Source organism: Symphalangus syndactylus, chromosome 5 (genome assembly GCF_028878055.3).
Source record: "Symphalangus syndactylus isolate Jambi chromosome 5, NHGRI_mSymSyn1-v2.1_pri, whole genome shotgun sequence".
In the NCBI taxonomy this organism is placed as follows: Eukaryota; Metazoa; Chordata; class Mammalia; order Primates; family Hylobatidae; genus Symphalangus; species Symphalangus syndactylus.
The window spans coordinates 122,027,060-122,048,228 of NC_072427.2; the positions used below are offsets into that span (position 1 = coordinate 122,027,060).

The following is a 21,169-nucleotide window of genomic DNA, read 5'->3' on the forward strand; positions in this document are numbered from 1 at the left end:
CTGGGATTACGGTGTGAATGCACCTGGCCTTTTTTATTTTTTTTATGGAGTCTCACCATATTGCCCAGGCTCACCTCAAACTCCTGAGCTCAAATGATCCACCCATCTCAGCCTCCGAAAATGCTGGAATAGGCGTGAGCCACCAGGTCCAGCAAAATACTATAATGATTCAATGTACCCATTGTCACTCATTTAAGAAAGTTAACAAATTCTGCTTCAAAAACAGGAAATTTTGGGCTGAGTGCAGTGGTTCATGCATGTAATCTCAGCACTTTGGGAAGCCGAGGTGGACAGATCACCTGAGGTCAGGAGTTCAAGACCGGCCTGGCCAACATGGTGAAACCTCATCTCTACTAAAAATACAAAAATTAGCCAGGCGTGGTGGCGCATGCTTGTAGTCCCAGCTACTCAGGAGGCTGAGGCAAGAGAATCGCTTGAACCCGGGAGGCAGAGGTTGCAGTGAGCTGAGATCATGTTACTGCTACTACACTCCAGACTGGATGACAGAGCGAGACACCATCTCAAAAATAAATAAAAAAAATAGAAAAATAAAAATAAAAAAAAGGATAACCAATTGTAAGCTAAAGTTTGCCATCTGTATACTTTGATGAAATGTCTGTTCAAATTTTTTACCTTCTCTTCAATGTTTTTAACTTCAGATTTTTTTAATTGGGTTGTTTTCTTAATGAGTTGTTTTTTTGTTTTGTTTTGTTTTTGTTTTTGTTTTTTTTGAGAAAGATTTTCGCTCTTGTTGCCCAGGCTGGAGTGCAATGGCATGATCTCGGCTCACTGCAACCTCTGCCTCCCTGGTTCAAGTGATTCTCCTGCCTCAGCCTCCCGAGTAGCTGGGATTACAGGGATGCCCCACCACACCCAGCTAATTTTGTATTTTTAGTAGAGATGGGATTTCACCATGTTCGTTAGGCTGGTTTTTACTCCTGACCTCACGTGATCCACCTGTCTCGGCCTTCTTATCAATTTTAAAGAGTTCTTTATATATTTTGGATACCATCACTTCCTTGATCAGATATGCATATTGCAAATATTTTCTTCCAGCCTGTGGCTTATCTGTTTATTCTCTTAATAGTATCTTCCACAAAGTAGAAGGGTTTTTGTTTTTGTTTTTATTTTTTTGGTTTCTTTTGAGACAGCGTCTCACTCTATCACCCAGTCTGGAGTGCAGTGGCGCAATCTCGGCTCACTGCCACCCCTGCCTCCCGGGTTCAAGTGATTCTCATGCCTCAGCCTCCCGAGTAGCTGGGACTACAGGCATGTGCACCATGGTTGGCTAATTTTGTTTTTTAATTTAATTTGATTTGATTGTTTCTTTGTTTTTGAGACAGAGTCTCACTCCATCACCCAGGCTGGAGTACAGCGGCACAATCTCAGCTCACTGTAACCTCTGCCTCCCAGGTTCAAGGGACTCTTATGCCTCAGCCTCGCCAAAAGCTGGAATTACAGGCACACATCACCACGCCTGACTACTTTTTGTATTTTTAGTAGACTTGGGGTTTCACCCTCTTGGCCAGGCTGGTCTCGAGCTCCTGATGTCAAGTGATCCACCAGTCTTGGCCTCCCAAAGTGCTGGGATTACTGGCCTGAGCCACCATGCCCAGCCTAGTTGTTGTTATTTATTTATTTATTTATTTTGGAGATGGAGTTTTGCTCTTGTTGCCCAAGCTGAAGTGCAGTGGCATGATCTCAGCTCACTGCAACCTCGGGCTCTGTGGTTCAAGGGATTCTCCTGCCTCAGCCGCCAGAGTAGGTGGGATTACCGGCGTCCGCCACATCGCCTGGCTAATTTTTTTTTTTTTTTTTTTTTTGAGACAGGCTCACTCTGTTGCCCAGGCTGGAGTGCAATGGCACGATCTCAGCTTATTGCAACCTCCGCCTCCTGGGTTCAGGAGATTCTCCTGCCTCAGCCTTCCGTGTAGCTAGGATTACGAGCACGCGCCTCCACGCCCAGCTAATTTTTGTATTTTTGGTAGAGACAGGGTTTCACCATGTTGGCCAGGCTGGTCTCGAACTCCTGACCTCATGATCCACCTGCCTCGGCCTCCCAAAGTGTTGGGATTACAGGCGTTAGCCACCGCGCCTGGCCTTTTTTTTTTTTTTTTTTTTTTTTGAGACAGAATCTCGCTCTGTTGCCCAGGCTGGAGTGCAGTGGCACGATCTCGGCTCACTGCAACCTCCGCCTCCTGGGTTCAAGCAATTCTATTACCTTAGCCTCCTGAGTAGCTGGGACTACAGGTGCATGCCATCACACCCAGCTAGTTTTTGTATTATTATTAGAGATGGGGTTTCACCATATTGGCCAGGCTGGTCTTGAACTCCCGACCTCGTGATCCACCCACCTCGGCCTCCAAAAGTGCTGGGATTACAGGCGTGAGCCACGACGCATGGCCTAATTTTTCGTATTTTTAGTAGAGATGGAGTTTCATTATGCTCGTCTCGAACTCCTGACCTCAAGTGATCGGCCCACTTCCCTCCTGGAGTGCTGGGATTAAAGGTGTGAACCACTGTGTCTGGCCTAGAAGTTTTTTGTTGTTGTTGTTGTTGTTGTTGTTGTTGTTGAGACAAGTCTCACTCTGTCGCCCAGGCTGGAGTGCAGTGGCGCGATCTCAGCTCACTATAAGCTCCGCCTCCTGGGTTCATGCCATTCTCCTGCCTCAGCCTCCCCAGTAGCTGGGACTACAGGCGCCCGCTACCACGCCCGGCTAATTTTTTGTATTTTTACAAATAACCCCCGTCTACTAAGAGACGGGGTTTCACCGTGTTAGCCAGGGTGTTCTCTATCTCCTGACTTCGTGATCTGCCCGCTTCGGCCTCCCAAAGTGCTGGGATTACAGGCGTGAGCCACCGCGCCCAGCCGGAAGTTTTTAATTTTAACAAAATCCAACATCAATTTTTTTCTTACATGGATTGTGCTTTTAGTGTTATATCTAAAAGTCATTTCCAAACTCAAGATCACCCAGATTTTCTTCTATGAGTTTTATTGTTTTTTATTTTCCATTAGGTCTAAAATCTCTTTTGAGTTAATCTTTGTGACGGGTGTAAGGTCTGTGTTAGATTTTTTTTTTTTCTATGTGGATGTCCTGCTGTTCTAGCACCATTTGTTGAAAAGACTGTCCTTTCTCCTTTGAATTGCCTTTTCTCTTTTGTCAAAGATCAGTTGACTGTGTTTGTGTAGGTCTACTTCTGAGGTCTCTATTTTGTTCCATTGATTTAGTTTGTTTATCCTTTTGCCAAAACACAATCTTTATTACTACAGTTTTGTAGTAAGTCTTGAAGCTGGGTAGTATCATGTCAGTCCTCAACTTTGTTCTTCTCCAATATTGTGTTAGCTATTCTGTGTCTTTTGCTTTTTTACATAAATTTTAGAATTAGTTTGTCTATATGCAGAAAACAACTTGCCAATATTTTAAGAGTGCATTGAATATATAGGTCAAGTAGGGAAAAACTGGTATCTTGACAATATTGTGTCTTCTTATTCACGTAGATGGACTATCTCTCTATTTGTTTAGAGCTTGATTTTTTTTGTCAGAGTTTTGCAGCTTCCTTCCTATAAATCTTATACATATTTTGCAAGATTTATACCTGTTACTTTTTTTGGTGCTAATGTAAATGGTAATGTGCTTAAATTACAAATTTTAATTGTTCACTTCCCCATATAATCTTTTTCCAGAGATGACCTCTCACTGTTTTGCCCACAACTCCCAGGCTCAAGTGACCCTCCTGCCTCACCCTCCTGAGTAGCTGAGACTACAAGTGCACACCACTATGCCTAGCTTCTATATGATTTTTTTGGAGACAGGGTCTCACTATGTCACCCAGGCTGAAGTGTAGTGATGTGATCTTGGCTCACTGCTACCTCCACCTCCTGGTCTCAAGAGATCCTACCACTTCAGCCTCCCAAGTAGCTGGGACTACAGGTGCGTTCCACCATGCCCAGCTAATTTTTGTATTTTTAGTAGAGATGGGGTTTCACCATGTTGCCCAGGCTAGTCTTGAAATCTTGGACTCAAATGATTTGCCCGTCTCAGCCTCCCAAAGTGCTGGGATTACAGACGTGAGCCACTGCACCCGGCCTCTTATATGATTTGCTTTAAAATATTCACCTTATAAAATTTGCTTTTGGCCGGGCACGGTGGCTCATGCTTGTAATCCCAGCACTTTGGGAGGCCGAGGCGGGTGGATCACGAGGTCAGGAGATCGAGACCACGGTGAAACCCCGTTTCTACTAAAAATACAAAAAAATTAGCCGGGCGTGGTGGCGGGCGCCTGTAGTCCCAGCTACTTGGAGAGGCCGAGGCAGGAGAATGGCGTGAACCCGGGAGGCGGAGCTTGCAGTGAGCCGAGATCGCGCCACTGCACTCCAGCCTGGGTGACAGAGCGAGACTCCGTCTCAAAAAAAAAAAAAAAAAATTTGCTTTAAAATATTGACCTTGCTATGATACTTCTCTACCACAAAATTATACACATACAAATAGATTGAAGCACTGAGATGAAAGAGGTGTAATCAGAGTTAGTGTTTAAGGCAGTGGTCCTCAAACTGAGGCATAGATGCCATGATGATGTACAAAGAGTTTCCAAGGAATATGGGTAGTATTAGGGGAATTGATATTTACATAATTGATTGTATAAGAGAAATTTAATTTCACGTTTCTCTTCCACTTTCTGTTTTTTTTTTTTTTTTAAGACAGAGTTTCACCTTTGTTGCCCAGGCTGAAGTGCGGTGGCGCAGTATCGGCTCACTGCAACCTCTGCCTCCCAGGTTTAAGCAATTCTCCTGCCTCAGCCTCCCAAGTAGCTGGGATTATAGGCATGTGCCATCATGCCCAGCTAATATTTTGTATTTAGTAGAGACAGGGTTTCACCATGTTAGCCAGGCTGGTCTCAAACTCCTGACCTTAGGTGATCCGCCCATCTCCGCCTCCCAAAGTGCTGGGATTACATGCATGAGCCACCTTGCCCGGCTACCCTCTACTCTTTAGGAATGGTATCTTATCTTAACCTGACATGACACTCTGCATGCCAGAATCAAAGGACAGAGTAACATTTTAAGATTCTGGCCTATCAAGAGAGTTTGTTTGTTCAACAAATATTTATTAAACAACTGAATGCTTGATGACATCTACTTAGTAGGCATTTAAGATGGATAAGGTTATGATCCTCACGCAGTTGAATGTTTAGTAGGGGATTAACAAGTAAGTTGGTTGAATACAACAGGATAAATGCTGTAATAGAGAATATAAGCCCAGGCGAGGTGGCTCACGCCTGTAATCCCAGCACTTTGGGAGGCCGAGGCGGGCAGATCACGAGGTCAGGAGATCGAGACCACGGTGAAACCCCATCTCTACTAAAAATACAAAAAACTAGCCGGGCGTGGTGGTGGGCGCCTGTAGTCCCAGCTACTTGGGAGGCTGAGGCAGGAGAATGGCGTGAAACCAGGAGGCAGAGCTTGCAGTGAGCCGAGACTGCGCCACTGCACTCCAGCCTGGGGGACAGAGCGAGACTCCATCTCAAAAAAAAAAAAAAAAAAAAAAAGAGAATATATAGGCTGGGCATGGTGCCTCACGCCTGTAATCCTAGCACTTTGGGAGGCTGAGGTGGGAGGATCGTTTGAGGTCAGGAGTTCGAGACCAGCCTGCCCAACATGGTGAAACCCTGTCTCTACTAAAAACACAAAAATTAGCTGGGTGTGGTGGCACGTGCCTGTAATCCCAGCTACTCAGGAGGCTGAGGCAGGAGAATCATTTGAACTCGGGAGGCAGAGGTTGCAGTGAGCCGAGATCGCGCCACTGCATTCCAGCCTGGGCAACAGAGTGAGATTCCATCTCAAAAAAAAAAAAATCAAGAGACTCTTTATTATTATTTTTTATTTCTTTATTTTGAGACAGGGTCTTGCTCTGTCACCCAGGCTGGAGTATGGTGGCATGATCTTGCTCACCACAGCCTCAATCTTTTGGGCTCAAGCAATCCTCCCGCCTCAGCCTCTGAGTAGCTGGGACTACAGGCGCGCACAGCCACACTGGGCTAATTTTTCTCGTTTTTTTGTAGAGACAGTGTTTCACCATGTTGCCCAGACTGTATCATTTTATTCTCATACTATTTTGCTTAGCATTTTAAACAGTATTGTAGTAAGTGTTGAAATGTTGTAACTAGGCAAGGACAAGGAGGAGAATTAGTATGTGATCTAGTGAGAGTGAAAAATAGACATGCCATTGACCAAAATGGAAACAGAACCCTTCTGGAAAAAAAGCGTAAGAACATTTAACAAACATTTTCTGAAGCACTGAATTTATCAATCTTGTCATCACCGAACATTGACTATAACTGCTCCTGACATATTCTTAGACACTGAATATAAATATATATATTTCAAGATTTATTTTTTTATTATTTATTTATTTATTTATTTGAGAAGGAGTCTTGCTCTTTCGCCCAGGCCGGACTGCACTGGCGCTATCTCAGCTCACTGCAAGCTCCGCCTCCTGGGTTCATGCCATTCTCCTGCCTCAGCCTCCCAAGTAGCTGGGACTACAGGCGCCTGTCACTGCGCCCGGCTAATTTTTTGTATTTTTAGTAGAGAAGGGGTTTCACAGTATTAGCCAGGATGATCTCGATCTCCTGACCTTGTGATCCGCCCGCCTCGGCCTCCCAAAGTGCTGGGATTACAGGCGTGATTTTTTTTTTTTAAGAGACGTGGTCTTTCTATGTAGTCCAGGCTTGAGTGCAGTGGCTATACACAGGCACTATCCAACTACTGATCAGCAGGAATTCTGACCTGCTCAATTTCTGTCCTGAGTTGATTCACCCCTCCTTAGGCAATCTGGTGGTCCCTTGTTCCCAGGAAGTCACCATGTTGATGCTGAACTTAGTACAGGCACCCAATCCGCATAGCACACTACAGCCCAGAACTGGGCTCACATGAGCCTTCTGCCTCAACCTCTGGAGTAGCTGGGAATACAGACATGGGCCACCGTGCCTGGCTCAATACATATTTTTTGAATGAATAAATTCATTCTCCAGAATTGATTGCTGATTGAAAGTCAGCATCTATGAATTTCAAGGCTGGTTGATACTTGAAAATTAAGGAATTTATTTTGATTAGTTCAATTAAGGATAAATCCTGTTCCCCATTTCTTTTTTTTTTTTTTTTTTTTGAGACGAAGTCCTGCTCTTGTCCCCCAGGCTGGAGTGCGATGGCACGATCTCAGCTCACTGCAACCTCTGCCTCCTGGGTTCAAGCGATTCTTCTGCCTCGGCCCCCCGAGTAGCTGTGATTACAGGTGCCTGCCGCGATGCCCAGCTAATTTTTGTATTTTTAGTAGAGACGGGGTTTCACCGTGTTGGCCAGGCTGGTCTAGAACTCCTGACCTCAGGTGATCCACCCGCCTCGGCCTCCCAAAGTGCTGGGATTACAGGCATGAGCCACCGCGCCCACCCAATCCTGTTCCCCATTTCTAACTCTAAATTTTCCAATTTACCAAAGAGTTCTGGCAAGTGTCAAGGAGCTCATCTTGTTTCATTTTTACACCATCCAACTAAGGAGCGACGCATTCGTGAGTACAAAAAGACCAGAGTTACAAAGATCTAATGAAACAAAGCACTCTAGTCTCACTTTATTTTGATTTTCCAGTTTGTCTGCCTTCACCTTCTAGATTATAAAGTCCCTACAGGCAGGCAATGTGTAGGCCCAACTGAAATCCAGAAGATAAACATTTATTGAATGCATGCATAAATTAGTCAAGATGCCTTCCCCAAGGCTGACAATTTAGTGTGACACATATATTAAAACATTCTTTTTTTTTTTTTTTTTGGAGACAGAGTCTGGCTCTGTCCCCCAGGCTGGAGTGCAGTGGCACCCTCTCGGCTCACTGCAAGCTCCGCCTCCCGGGTTCACGCCATTCTCCTGCCTCAGCCTCCCGAGTAGCTGGGACTACAGGCGCCCGCCGCTAATTTTTTTGTATTTTTAGTAGAGGCAGGGTTTCACTATGTTGGCCAGGATGGTCTCGAACTCCTGACGTCGTGATCCGCCCACCCCGGCCTCCCAAAGTGCTAGGATTACAGGCTTGAGCCACCGCGCCCGGCCAAAACAAGACAAGTCTTGGTTCTGCTGGACCTGCCAGATGGGGAAGAAATACACAATACCTGAAGATTGTTCACAAGCTGGGAGAACTAGTGGGTGGATTAGTTTTCTTCTGAGAGAAGATCCTACTTCAGTGAATTGTGGGTCATAATGTTTGAGAGGCAATAATTATGTTGAATGAAAGAAGTTAGACCGAAAAAAAGGTGCGTGCTGTATGATTCCCGTATATAAAACTTTAGCATGTGCAAACTTATCTGTACTGAAAGTAGATCTGTAGCTGATAAGGGATGTGATGGAGAGGGACGAGACGAAGGGATTATGAAAGGGGGGAGGAAACTTAGACGTGAATATGTTCATTTGATTATGGTGATTTCATGGGTGCATAGGTATGTCAAAACTTGTCAAATTGGACATTTAAATACGTGCAGTTTGTCATGTCAATTATTTTAAAATAAAGTCGTTTTTAAAAAAGAGGTAAGATAGAGTCAGATCCCTGAGGGTCAGATTGAGGAACTCTCGAAGTCTTCAGGAGCAGAAAGATGCTAAAGCAGTTTTAAGAAAATTAAACTGGCCGGGCGCGGTGGCTCACGCTTGTAATCCCAGCACTTTGGGAGGCCGAGGCGGGCGGATCACGAGGTCAAGAGATCGAGACCATGGTGAAACCCCGTCTCTACTAAAAATACAAAAAATTAGCCGGGCGTGGTGGCGGGCGCCTGTAGTCCCAGCTACTCGGAGAGGCTGAGGCAGGAGAATGGCGTGAACCCGGGAGGCGGAGCTTGCAGTGAGCCGAGATTGCGCCACTGCACTCCAGCCTGGGCGACAGAGCGAGACTCCGTCTCCAAAAAAAAAAAAAAGAAAATTAAACTGATTGTGGTCTTCCCAGTAGACAAGGAATAACATTTAGTAAACCATTGCTAATAGCCAAACCTTGGCATGTGTGGCAGCAAAATAAATGGAAAGGTGGATAGGTACATATTACATCCAGGGAACAACCCAGTTTTTGGTCCAGAAGGTGTGGCGTATGCGTGTATGTGGGTATCTCTGCAGGGAAAAAGACAGTCCCATACTTAAACCAAGAAGAATATTTACCGGCAGCAACACGAGAGGCTAGAGAAAGAACATGATTGGGGTAAGAAGATGATTTTGCATTTTGGACGAGGAGAGAGTAACATTTAAAGCCTCTACTCGCTCTGAAGCAGAGTGTGTTGCGACACTCGAGTTTGCTGCAGCGGGTCGGCACAGGCCAGGCCTAGTTAGCGGAATGAGCCCACACAGCAACTCCAGACTGGATCCCGAAGCCTGGAACCTTAACCCTCAACCTCTGATTCCCCAAGTTCCACTCTCGTAGCTGAGGCTGAAGTTTGTCTAAGTCCCGCCTAGGTATCCAACGGAGATAAGGCGTGATCACCCCACCACTTTCTGGGAACCCGGAGGCGGTCGGCGTGGGGGCGCGAACCTGCCAGGCGCGTGCGCGCGGCGCTCAGGGAGGGGGCCTGGAAGTGAGGGAGCGCGCGCCCTTCACGTGACCCGACCCGCGGGCGGCGACGCACGCGCCGCGCCGCGCCGCTCACGTGGTCCGTTCCCAGCCCCGTCGCCGGCGGAGGCGGGCGCGGGCGCGTGCCTGTGGCCAGTCACCCGGAGGAGTTGGTCGCACAATTATGAAAGACTCGGCTTCTGCTGCTAGCGCCGGAGCTGAGTTAGTTCTGAGAAGGTTTCCCTGGGCGTTCCTTGTCCGGCGGCCTCTGCTGCCGCCTCCGGAGACGCTTCCCGATAGATGGCTACAGGCCGCGGAGGAGGAGGAGGTGGAGTTGCTGCCCTTCCGGAGTCCGCCCCGTGAGGAGAATGGTACTGGACCCACGCAGGCCCGGGCGGGGAATGGTCCTGGGGTTGCGGGCGGTAAAGGAGAGACTTGGCAGGCAAGTGTGTGGGGAGCCGCGTTCCATGCGGCGAAGGACCCCCAAATTGCCTGGAGGCTTCCGGATTTGTCCTCGCGGGACGGGTGTGCAGTTCGTTCGGGGGTGAGGGGCGGGAGCAGGTAGCAAGTTCGACGCGACACCTCTTCGCGGGAATCCCGAGCCGAGACTCGGCTCCCAACGAGGGCCTCTGGAGGCGGCAGAGGCGCGAGCCGGGGACTACCTGGCTGGGCTCAACTGAGTCGCCGCAGCGCGCCCGACGCAGGGCTCGGTCTTCAAACTCGGCATCTCCTGGGAGCACGGTCCTCCTGGCGCCAGTTGCTGGCAGATAAGGGAACCAAATGCTCTGCTCAAGTTCTACATGGAAAAAGGGAGGGAGGGAGGGCTGGAAGGGTGCAAAAAGGGGGCAGAGGACACGGGTTTGGAGCAGTGCCTTGTTTGCTGTGCAGCGGAGACTCTACAGGTACATTTCCTTTTTGGAACCAAAAGGGAGGGATTTGACGATATTGATGGTAGATCTTTTTTCTTTATCAAGAATTAAGGGTTTGGGTGGGTGGGGGGAGGCTTCTGTGGGGACCAAGATGATGTACTGTCAGTCAGGATTTAAGTCGAACTACCTCATCCATTGCCCCAGAGAACAGCTGATCGTGTTTTAAACCAAAAGGTGTGGAATGGAGAGAGGGAGGCGGTGCATTGCAGCTTCCAGTAGAGCTTTTTATTTTTGAATATCAGGAACCGATTTTGAAGATTTCTTAAAAAGAAAAGTCATTTACATCAGGGACATGAAAAGCAGAGTAGGTATTTTTGGTCAGTACTTGAATTTGATAGGCTTTATGCAAACAACTCTCCCTCTGCTCGAGTCTGGCAAGTTTGCTTTTCATTGGACGCTAATTCAAGTGGCATACAAAACTAAAATAAGAGTTTTACTTATACCACAAATGTAGTAATACTTTGAATAAATAATGTGTCTTCCACTATTTTCCACCTTATTCTTTTTTGTTTGTTTTGAGACAGGGTCTCACTCTGTCGCCCAGGCTGGAGTGAAGTGGCGCGATCTCCGCTCACTGCAACCTCCGTCTCCCGGGTTCAAGGGACTCTCCTGCCTCAGGCTCCCGAGTAGCTGGGACTGTAGCCACCATGCCCGGCTAATTTTTGCATTTTTAGTAGAGACGGGGTTTCACCACGTTTGGCAGGCTGGTCTCTTAATTCCTGACCTCGGGTGATCCGCCCTCCTCAGCCTCCCAAAGTGCTGGGATTACAGGCGTGAGCCACCGCGCCAGGCCAACATGGGAGATTTCAAGCATGCAAAGATATATTGTAGAATGAACTACCATATACCCATTGGCCAGTTTCAACAGCTTCAACCATGTGAATTTTATTTCTTCTATCATTCCTCATGTTCTTCCTCAATGGGATAATTTTAAAGCAAATCCCAGACAAATGTCATTTATGGATACTTTATTGTGTTTATGTCTAAAAAGACAAGGACTTTTTAACATAACTACAATATTATTATCACACCTAAAAATTAATAATTGCTTAATATCATTAAATATTCAGCATATTTCCCTGATTGTCTCATGTTTTAGTGAGTTGATTTGTTAGAATCAGGTTACAAAGAATTCTGCACATAGCATTTGGTTGGTAACTCAGTCGCTAGTACCTTCTCTTCTTGGGGTGTGGGGGTGTCGTTTACCATTTATTTGTTGAAAAAAACCCATCATTTGCGTTGTAGAATTTCCATCAGTTTGGATTTTGTTGAATGCATCCCTGTAGTGTCATGTAACATGTTCCTTTCTCCTCTGTATTTTTTTTTCTTTTTTCTTTTTGTTTGAGACGGATCTCGCTCTGTTGCCCAGGCTGAGTGCAGTGTAGTGATTTCGGCTGACTGCAGCCTCCGCCTCCTGGGTTCAAGTGATTCTCCTGCCTCAGCCTCCCAAGTAGCTGGGACTACAAGTGTGAGCCACCACACCTGGCTAATTTTTGTATTTTTCGTGGAAACGGGGTTTCGCCATATTGGCCAGGGTGGTCTTGAACTCCTGATGTCCAGTGATCTGCCTGTCTCACCTCCCAAAGTGTTGGGATTACAGGCATGCCCCACTTTGCCCAGCCTCTACTCTTTATTTCCTGTGAACTAGTTAGTAGTTAATCTAAAGGCTTGATCAGTAGTCGGGAGTGATGGGGCTCGCCTGTAATCCCAGCTACTCGGGAGGCTAAGGCAGGAGAATCGCTCGAACCTGGGAGGTGGAGGTTGCAGTGAGCGGAGATCGTGCCACTGCACTCCAGCCTGGGCGACAGAGTGAGACTCCTTGATCAGGTGGGGCACAGTAATCCCCGCACTTTGGGAGGCGGTGACAGACTGATCCCAGATCACTTGAGGTCAGGAGTTCAAAACTAGCCTGGCCAACATGGTGAAACCCCGTCTCTACTAAAAATACAAAAATTAGCTGGGCATCGTGATGGGCACCTGTAATCCCAGCTACTCGTGAGGCTGAGGCAGGAGAATCGCTTGAACTTGGAGGCGGAGGTTGCAGTGAGCCAAGATAGCACCATTCACTCCAGCCTGGGTGAGAGTCTGTCTCAAAGAAAAAAGAGACTTGATCAGATTCTAGTTTCATACTTTGACAATACTCATAGATAGTACTATGTACTTTCTGTTGCATTGCATTAAGAGGCACATACTGTCTTTGTTTTTTGAGAAGGAGTCTTGCACTTGTTTTTTTTGTTGTTGTTGTTTTATTTTGTTTTTTTGGGGGACAGAGTCTTGCTCTTGTTGCCCAGGCTGGAGTGCCTGGCTTACTGCAACCTCTGCCTCCCTGGTTCAAGCGATTCTGCTGCCCCAGCCTCCCAAAGCTGGGATTACAGGCATCTGCCGCCACGCCTGGCTAATTTTTGTATTTTTAGTAGAGACAGGGTTTGCCATGGTGGCCAGGCTGGTCTCAAACTCCTGACCCCAGGTGATCCACCCGCCTCGGCCTCCCAAAGTGTTGGGATTACAGGCATGAGCCACTGCGCCCGACTTCTTCTTTTTTTTTTTTTTAATGTTAAGATTGACCAGTGGATTCGTGTTGTCTGATGCCTGATCTCTCAGTTGTGAAGTTCCCCATAAGTTATTCATGTAGTAGTTTTTGTAGTAACCATTTAGTTTTTGTCATTGATCTATTATTTCATTCTGTGTTTCCTTGTCTCCTTTCTTTTTGGGAAATCTTTCAACATATAAGTAAATTGCAGTTTTTTTTTTAAGTGACTGCCTGTTAAATGTCAAATGCTTTAAGTTTAGTACCTGGGTCAGGGTGCAGTGGCTCACGCTTGTAATCCTAGCACTTTGAGAGACTGAGGCGGGTGGATCCCTTGAGCCCAGGAGTACAAGACTAGCCTGGGAAAGATGGCGAAACCCAGTCTCTACCAAAAAAAATAAAAAAAGATTAGCTGGGCATGGTGATGTGCACCTGTGGTCCCAGCTACTTAGGAGGCTGAGGTGGGAGGATGGCTTGAGGTTGCAGTGAGCTGAGATCATGCCACTGCACTCCAGCCTGGGTAACAGAACCAGACCCTGTCTCAAAAAAAAAAAAAAGTCTGGTACCGGGAAGCAAAATTCAGTGGTTGAGGTTAGTTTAGGACATAAGCATTGCTTGACTGTGAGGATTTTAACAGTCATTTATGTGAATCAATAAAAAGAACTTAAGATGGGTATCACTTTCAGATGATGCTTTGCAATTATTAGATTAGTTGAATGTGAATGCAGTGTTTGACTTGGAGATCTGGACCTCTTGTACTTTATAAAAATATGATTAGTTCTAGTTTAAATTGTTCATTCTTTTAGAGATTTTGTTGACTTTTTGGTACAGTTAATTTTGGATTTAGGAAATTGCTCTGGATTTTTTTTTTTTTTTTTTTTTTTTTTTTGAGACGGAGTTTCCATCTTGTCGCCCAGGCTGGAGTGCAATGGTACGATCTTGGCTCACTGCAACCTCTGCCTCCAGGGTTCAAGTGATTCTCCTGCCTCAGCCTCCCAAGTAGTTGGGATTACAGGCACGCGCCACAACGCCCATCTAATTTTTATATTTTTAGTAGAGATGGGGTTTCACCATGTGGGCCAGGCTGTTCTCGATCTCCTGACCTCATGCTCTGTATTTTTTTTAACCTGTTTTTCTGGGAGTGTGTATTTAGTTTTCTGACCATGTAGAGGTTTTAGAACCCTGTTAAAGGAATTTTGGTGTGTGGAGGTAAGCAGTTTTTTGAAGTTGGTAAGTCAAGACTTGACTCTTGACATATTTTTGCCAGGCCACAGTCTTTTTTTTGAGACTGAGTTTTGCTCTTTTGCCCAGGCTGGAGTGTGGTGGCGCGATGTCGGCTCACTGCAATCTCTGCCTTCCAGTTTAAAGTGATTCTCTTGCCTCAGCCTCTGGAGTAGCTGGGATTACAGGCACCTGCCACCATGCCCGACTAATTTTTGTACTTTTAGTAGAGATGAAGTTTCCAAGTGATCCACCCACCTCAGCCTCCCAAAGTGCTGGGATTACAGGCGTGAGCCACCAGAGTCTTTTATGAGCATCACTGTTATCTTCTCAATCTGTAAAAGGCAGATGATAATCTTTTCCCTATTTGACCTAAGGAGCAATATTAGGATTAAAGTCTGTGAAACACTCTTACCATCATATAAACATGTCAATAACATAACACCTTAACTATCCAATTGCCAGACTTCTGGAAACCTTAACTTTGGAAACCAAGCTCCTTGTGGAAAGTGAGCAAAAAGCTTTTGAGCTAAGTCATCAATAATATAGCAACCTTGAGACAGAGTTCACTGATTGAAAAATGTGTGCAAAGTGAAATTTAACAGGCTTAGTTTTCTGCTTTCTGCTGGCAGTTTGGTAGTACACTGGAGATAACAGGAGGAAAGTTACCTGAGAAGCAGACTATTACTGTTAGGAGGACACTGGAGAAACATAATTAGATTAGAAAGATAGGGCTATACATTACCCTTTACTATGTGAACTGATAGTCTTCCTAGTCTAATTTATCATACCCAATACCCGAAAGATACTCTGGACTAAGAGAAGTATGTAATAGGCATTAGGCACATTTTAGCGGCATTTAGCTGTGGCCATTGCTCTGAATGCTTTGTGTGTGTGTGTGTGTGTGTGTTTATTTTTGAGACGAAGTCTTGCTCGGTCACCCAGGCTGAAGCGCAGTGGCGTGATCTCAGCTCACTGCAACCTCTGTCTCCCAGGTTCAAGTGATTCTCCTGCCTCAGCCTCCTGAGTAGCTGGGATTACAGGCGTGTGCCACCGCACCCGGCTAATTTTTGTATTTTTAGTAGAGACGGAGTTTCACCATGTTGGTCAGGCTGGTCTCGAGCTCCTGACCTTGTGATCTGCCCGCCTCAGCCACCCAAAGTGCTGGGATTACAGGCATGAGCCACCTCGCCTGGCACTGTACATATATTAATCCTGCAGGAAAACTCTGTGAAGTCAATACTGTTTTTTCCATTATTTATGATAAAGAGCAGAGAATCAAAAATCACTTGCCAACGGTCACAAGGCTAATAAGTGGTAGAGTAGGTGTTGACCTGCCAAACTATAGAAACTTGGAGAAGGCTTTTGATATACAGGGACATGTATATTTATAAGACCTCAGATGACAGGTGTTATGTCAAGTTAAAAAAGTTAAGGTTTTTTTAAAAAAGTTATAACTTAAAAAGTTTGCTGTACTTGATTTTCTTCAAATGATAATGAAACCTAATAGAATTTCCTTTACTATCAAATTTCTGTGTATTAACCTTAGGACAGATAATTTACAACTCAGTTGTCTGGTTTTTTTTTTTTTTTTTTTTTTGAGACAAGTGTCTTGCTCTGTCAATTAGGCTAGAGTTCAGTGGTGTGATCTTGGCTCACTGCAGCCTTCGCCTCCCGGGTTCAAGCCATTCTCCTGCTGCAGTTTCCCAAGTAGCTGAGGTTACAGGTTGCGCCACCACATTGGGCTACTTTTTGTGCTTTTATTTTTATTTTTTAAAAATTTGTGTTTTTAGTGGAGACAGGGTTTTGGCATGTTGCTCAGGCTGGCCTTGAACTCCTGGTCTCAAGTGATCTACCTGCCTTGGCCTCCTAAAGTACTGGGATTACACGCATTAGTCTGTATGCATTTTGTTTTATTTTTATTTTTATATTTTTTGAGAAGGAGTCTTGCTCTGTCACCCATGCTGGAGTGCAGTGGCACAATCTCAGCTCCCTATAGCCTCTGCCTCCCGGGTTCAAGTGATTCTCCTCTCTCAGCCTCCCAAGTAGCTAGGATTACAGGCACCCACCACCATGCCCAGCTAATATTTGTATTTTTAGCAGAGACAGTGTTTCACCATGTTGGCCAGGCTGGTCTCCAACTCCTGACCTCAAGTGATCCACCCACCTTGGCCTCCCAAAGTGCTGGAATTACAGACGTGAGCCACCGCCCGGTCATGCATTTTATTTTGACAAGTGCAGAGACATACTCTGGGGCAATCCTTAGTAGATTAGAAAAGTCATTAAATAGATTTCTGGATGGGTGTAACTCTTTGTTAAAAGCAGCAGGAAAAGACTGGGCATGGTGGCTCTTGCCTGTAATCCCAGTACTTTGGGAGGCTGAGGCGGGAGGATTGCTTGAAGCCAGGAGTTTGAGACCAGCCTGGCCAACGTGGATAACCCCATCTCTACTAAAAATATAAAAATCAGCTGGACGTGGTGGTGTGCACCTGTAATCCCAGCTTCTTGTGAGACTGAGGCATGAGAATTGGTTGAACCCAGGAGATGGAGGTTGCAGTGACTCCAGGTTGCGCCACTGCACCCCAGCCTGGGTGACAAAACAAGACTCTGTGCCAAAAAAAAAAAAATATATATATATATATATATATTTATTTATTTATATATATATAAAATAAAACCTGTAGAAACCTATCATGAATGTATCAAGAAAAGTATCAACATGCTACCCACTGATAGATAATGGGTTGATATGGCTTACTCGCAGTGTGAATATCCAAGTTTTCTATATTTTGGATAGTGTCTTGCTCTGAGTGCAGTGGCGTCATCATGGCTTACTGTATTCCCAACCTCCTAGGCTCAAGTGATCCTGCCACTTCAGCCTCCCAAGTACCTAAAATGGCAGGCCCATACCACCAACCTGGCTACTTAAAAAATTTTTTTGACTGGGTGCGGTGGTTAACACCTGTAATCCCAGCACTTTGGAAGACTGAGGCAGGTGGATCACCAGGTCAGGAGATTGAGACCATCCTGGCCAACATGGTGAAACCCCATCTCTACCAAAAATACAAAAATTAGCTGGGCGTGGTGGCACGCACCTGTAGTCCCAGCTACTCAGGAGGCTGAGGCAGGAGAATCACTTGAACCCAGGAGGTAGAGGTTGCAGTGAGCTGAGATCGTGCCATTGCACTCCAGCCTGGGCGACAGAGCGAGACTTCATCTCAAAAAATTTTTTTTTTGTTTTTGCCAAGATGGGTTTTTCACTCTGTTGCCCAGGTTGATCTTGAACTCCTGGGCTTAAGTGGTCCTCCTGCCTTGGCCTCTCAAAGTGTTGGAGTTACAGGCATAAACCACTGCACCTGGCCTTAAGTTTTTAAATAAATAGAACTTTTCTACCAATTGTTACAGAATTATAGATACTTTTCAATAATATCTTTAAAACTCTCTCATAGAGTTCGCATCTAAAATGTCAGTGATATCTAATTACTGACATTAATATCTAATTATTAATTAGTTGAGTAGTTGGCAGCCAGTTTAGAGTAAGAGTGGAACTCTATGACATAATAAAATTATGTATATGTATATATATATGTATGTATATATATGTATGTATATATACGTATGTATATATATGTATTTAAAAAAAGAGTGGAACTTGAGAGTAGGGTCCGTAAGAGTGTCAGAAAGTCAAATGTATTGGACTCTGGTAGGGGAAGTCAGAGAGTGCCAGCTTATTTCAACATTTTGCTTTAGGCTAGTCTTATTTGTCATTGTCTGTGTCACCCTTGGCAGGCATGTTGACCCATGTACAAATTTATCACATAACTCTGAATTTCCAGGTGTTTTTTTTTTTTTTTTTTTTGAGACAGAGTCTTACTCTGTTGCCTAGGCTGGAGTGCAGTGGCACATCTTGGCTCACTGCAAGCTCCGCCTCCTGGGTTCACGCCATTCTCCTGCCTCAGCCTCCCGAGTAGCTGGGACTACAGGCGCCCATCACCACGCCTGGCTGATTTTTTGTGTTTTTTTAGTAGAGACGTGGTTTCACCATATTGGTCAGACTGGTCTCAATCTCGTGACCTCTTGATCCGCCCGCCTCGGCCTCCCAAAGTGCTGGGATTACAGGCATGAGCCACTGCGCCCAGCCAATTTCTAGGTCTTTAGTGTCATTTAACTTTCTTTTCTTGAGCACATGAACTTTATTAGTAGGCAATTTCTTTTAATTTGATTGCCCTTCTTTTGAATATGGGTCACATTTTCCTGTCCATTACCATATCTAGTCATTTTGGAGTGTATATTGGACATTGGGATTGTTACTTAGTAGAGGCTCTGGGTTACCTTTTTTTTTTTTTTTTTTTTTGATACGAAGTCTTGTGTCACCCAGGCTGGAGTGCAATGGCGTGATCTCAGCTCACTGCAGGTTCAAGCAATTCTCCTGCCTCCTGCCTCAGCCTCCCAAGTAGCTGGGATTACAGGTGTGTGACACCACGCCCAGCTAATTTTTGTGTTTTTGGTAGAGACGGGGTTTCACCATGTTGGTCAGGCTGGTCTCAAATTCTGACCTTGTGATCTGCCTGCCTTGGCCTCCCAAAGTGCTGGGATTACAGGTGTGAGCCACCGCGCCCAGCCTCTGGGTTCTCTTTTAATCCTGTGCTCTGTGTGTGTGTGTGTTGTTGTTGTTATGTACTGAATGTCTGTGATCTCCCTCGCTCCCCGAGAATTCACGTCTTGAAGCCCTAACCTCCGGTGTGATGGTATTTGGAGATGAGAACTTTGGGAGATGGAGATAATCAGGGATAGATGAGGTCATAAAGGTGGGGCCCTGGGTCTGATAGGATTTATGTGCTTAGAAGAAGAGATACTAGAGAGCTTATTCACTCCCTCTTCACTTTGTGAAGACACAGTGAGGAGGCAGCTGTCTGAGAGCCCTCATCAGACACTGGCCCTCTTGGAATCTTGATCTTGAACTTTCAGTCTCCAGAACTTTGAGAAAATTTATTTCAGTTGTTATCCCACCAAGTCTGTGTGGTATTTGTTGTGGCATCCCAAGCCGACTAAGACAGTTGTTGATTAACTTTATTGTACTCAAACTCCAAACTGTCTCTCCTACAGTGGGCAGCAGGAATATCTGCTCAGTTATTTTATTTAGCTGGGCTGCCTGGAGGCTGCCCCATGTGTACAATCTTCGTGGGTCAGCGAGAGATTTGTGTAGAGTTAATATGAAGTATTTAGGATTCCTTTTCTCAACTCTTGCGGAAACTTTCCCATCACTTTCCAGCTGCTGTTTTCACCTTGAACTGGGTATTCTGGTTCTGTAAGTCAGTAAGACTGTGGGATTTCTATTGATATTTAGCTGTTCACTAGACATAGGATGGGGACCGTTTTCAGGCAAAAAGCCTTAAAAATGGGGAAACTCACTCAATACTATTCCTTTATTCTAAGTATAGACTCCGTCTAGTTCTGCTTGCTTTTGGTTGCTCTTCAGTGTCCTCAAGTCTTTTTTAATCTTTTTATTTAAAAAAATTTTTTTAACGATAGAGATGAGGTCTCGCTGTGTTGACCAGGCTGGTCTCAAACCCCTGTCCTCAAGCAATCCTCCCATCTTGGCCTCCCAAAGTGCTAGGATTACAGGTGTGAGCCACTGTGCTTGGCATCTTTTTTATCTTTTGTCCAGAATTTATGGTGGTTATCTGAGGGATGGTTAGCCTAATAGGACCTGCTTCTCCATAGCTAGAATTTTCTTTCTAATTTTAACATATATAGTCATAGAATATATTTATTTGTTAAAAATTTTTTTGATTTCCACATGTTACCTTAACAGCAGAATTTTTTAGGAATCGTTAATTTTTTCCCCAAATTTTTGCTAGCAGCATCTAGGCAGGAAGGATGTGCTGGTAGTGATTTATTTAGAGAGTAAGATGTGCTTAGGTTTATTTGTAATACGTGTCCCTTATTGCTGGTAGACTGGTATAAGAATTTATAATTTAAGGAGTTTTGAAGTGATCACCATCATAGTTGAAATTTGACTATGTGCCATGCATTGTGCTAAAACAACTTACATGGATCATTTTGTTTAATCATCAGAGTAACATTGTGAGGTTAAGTACTGTTGTTATCCTATTTTACAGGTAAGGACGCAAAAAGAGGTTCTGAAACTTGCACAAGGTTGCACACATAGTAAACAGCAGAGCTGGGATCCTAACTCAGATCAATCTGATTCCAGAATCTGTGCTATTTAACCACTGAAGATCACCACCTGATATTTAAGATTCCCTGCTTTACTAGCATTCTGTGGATATAGTTACTTTTTACATTACTTGGAACATACAAATTTAGGAATTTTCAGATTTGTGTTTGTAGTTTGCCACCTCTTGGTAAAATTTGGTAGTGCAACCTAGCAAAAGAAAAAAGCAAAGTGTATAAAACTAGGAATTTTTATATGTATTTATAACCATGGCACATTTCATTGGGTAACTGATGGCAGAGCAGAAACTTAGAATTTCAAAAACTGTAAAAACTTTTTTTTATCATTAGGTGATATTTACAACTTTCAGCTGGGGTCTGTGAATGTTGGGTTTGTGAAGCCAATTCCTGTGTAACAAGTGAAGGCCGTAAATGATGAGAATGCTATGTGTGGGAAGAATATATTTACATTTGGCTGTTACATAAACAGAATGAGAGGTAGTAAGTTTTTGAAATAAACAAAATTGGTGAGTGAGGTAGGGAAAGCTGTAGGAGATTTTCTTTTCTTTCTTTTTCTTTTTTTTGAAATGGAGTTTTGCTCTTGTCGCCTAGGCTGGAATGCAATGGCGTGATCTTGGCTCACTGCAGTCTCTGTGTCCTGGGTTCAATCGATTTTCCTGCCTCAGCCTTCTGAGTAGCTGAGGTTACAGGTGCCCACCACCATGCCCAGCTAATTTTTATATTTTTAG

At 44.8% G+C, this 21,169-nt stretch overlaps 1 protein-coding gene across 16 annotated transcripts in view; it reads left to right on the forward strand.

Moving 5' to 3' along the window:
- Positions 1-9,626: 9,626 nt before the first annotated feature.
- Positions 9,627-21,169, forward strand: part of TRPM7 (transient receptor potential cation channel subfamily M member 7) — a 136,658-nt gene continuing 125,115 nt past the window's right edge. For 4 of the 16 annotated variants that reach the window (XM_063639440.1, XM_063639441.1, XM_063639444.1 and 1 more), the window contains exon 1: positions 9,627-9,937. In XM_063639440.1, coding sequence (XP_063495510.1) covers positions 9,935-9,937 — 3 coding nt within the window. In that variant the 5' untranslated portion in view covers positions 9,627-9,934. Of the gene's footprint in view, positions 9,938-10,229; positions 10,469-21,169 lie in introns of those variants that run through there. The other 12 variants (XM_055279091.2, XM_063639439.1, XM_063639442.1 and 9 more) reach the window with 5 other exon arrangements.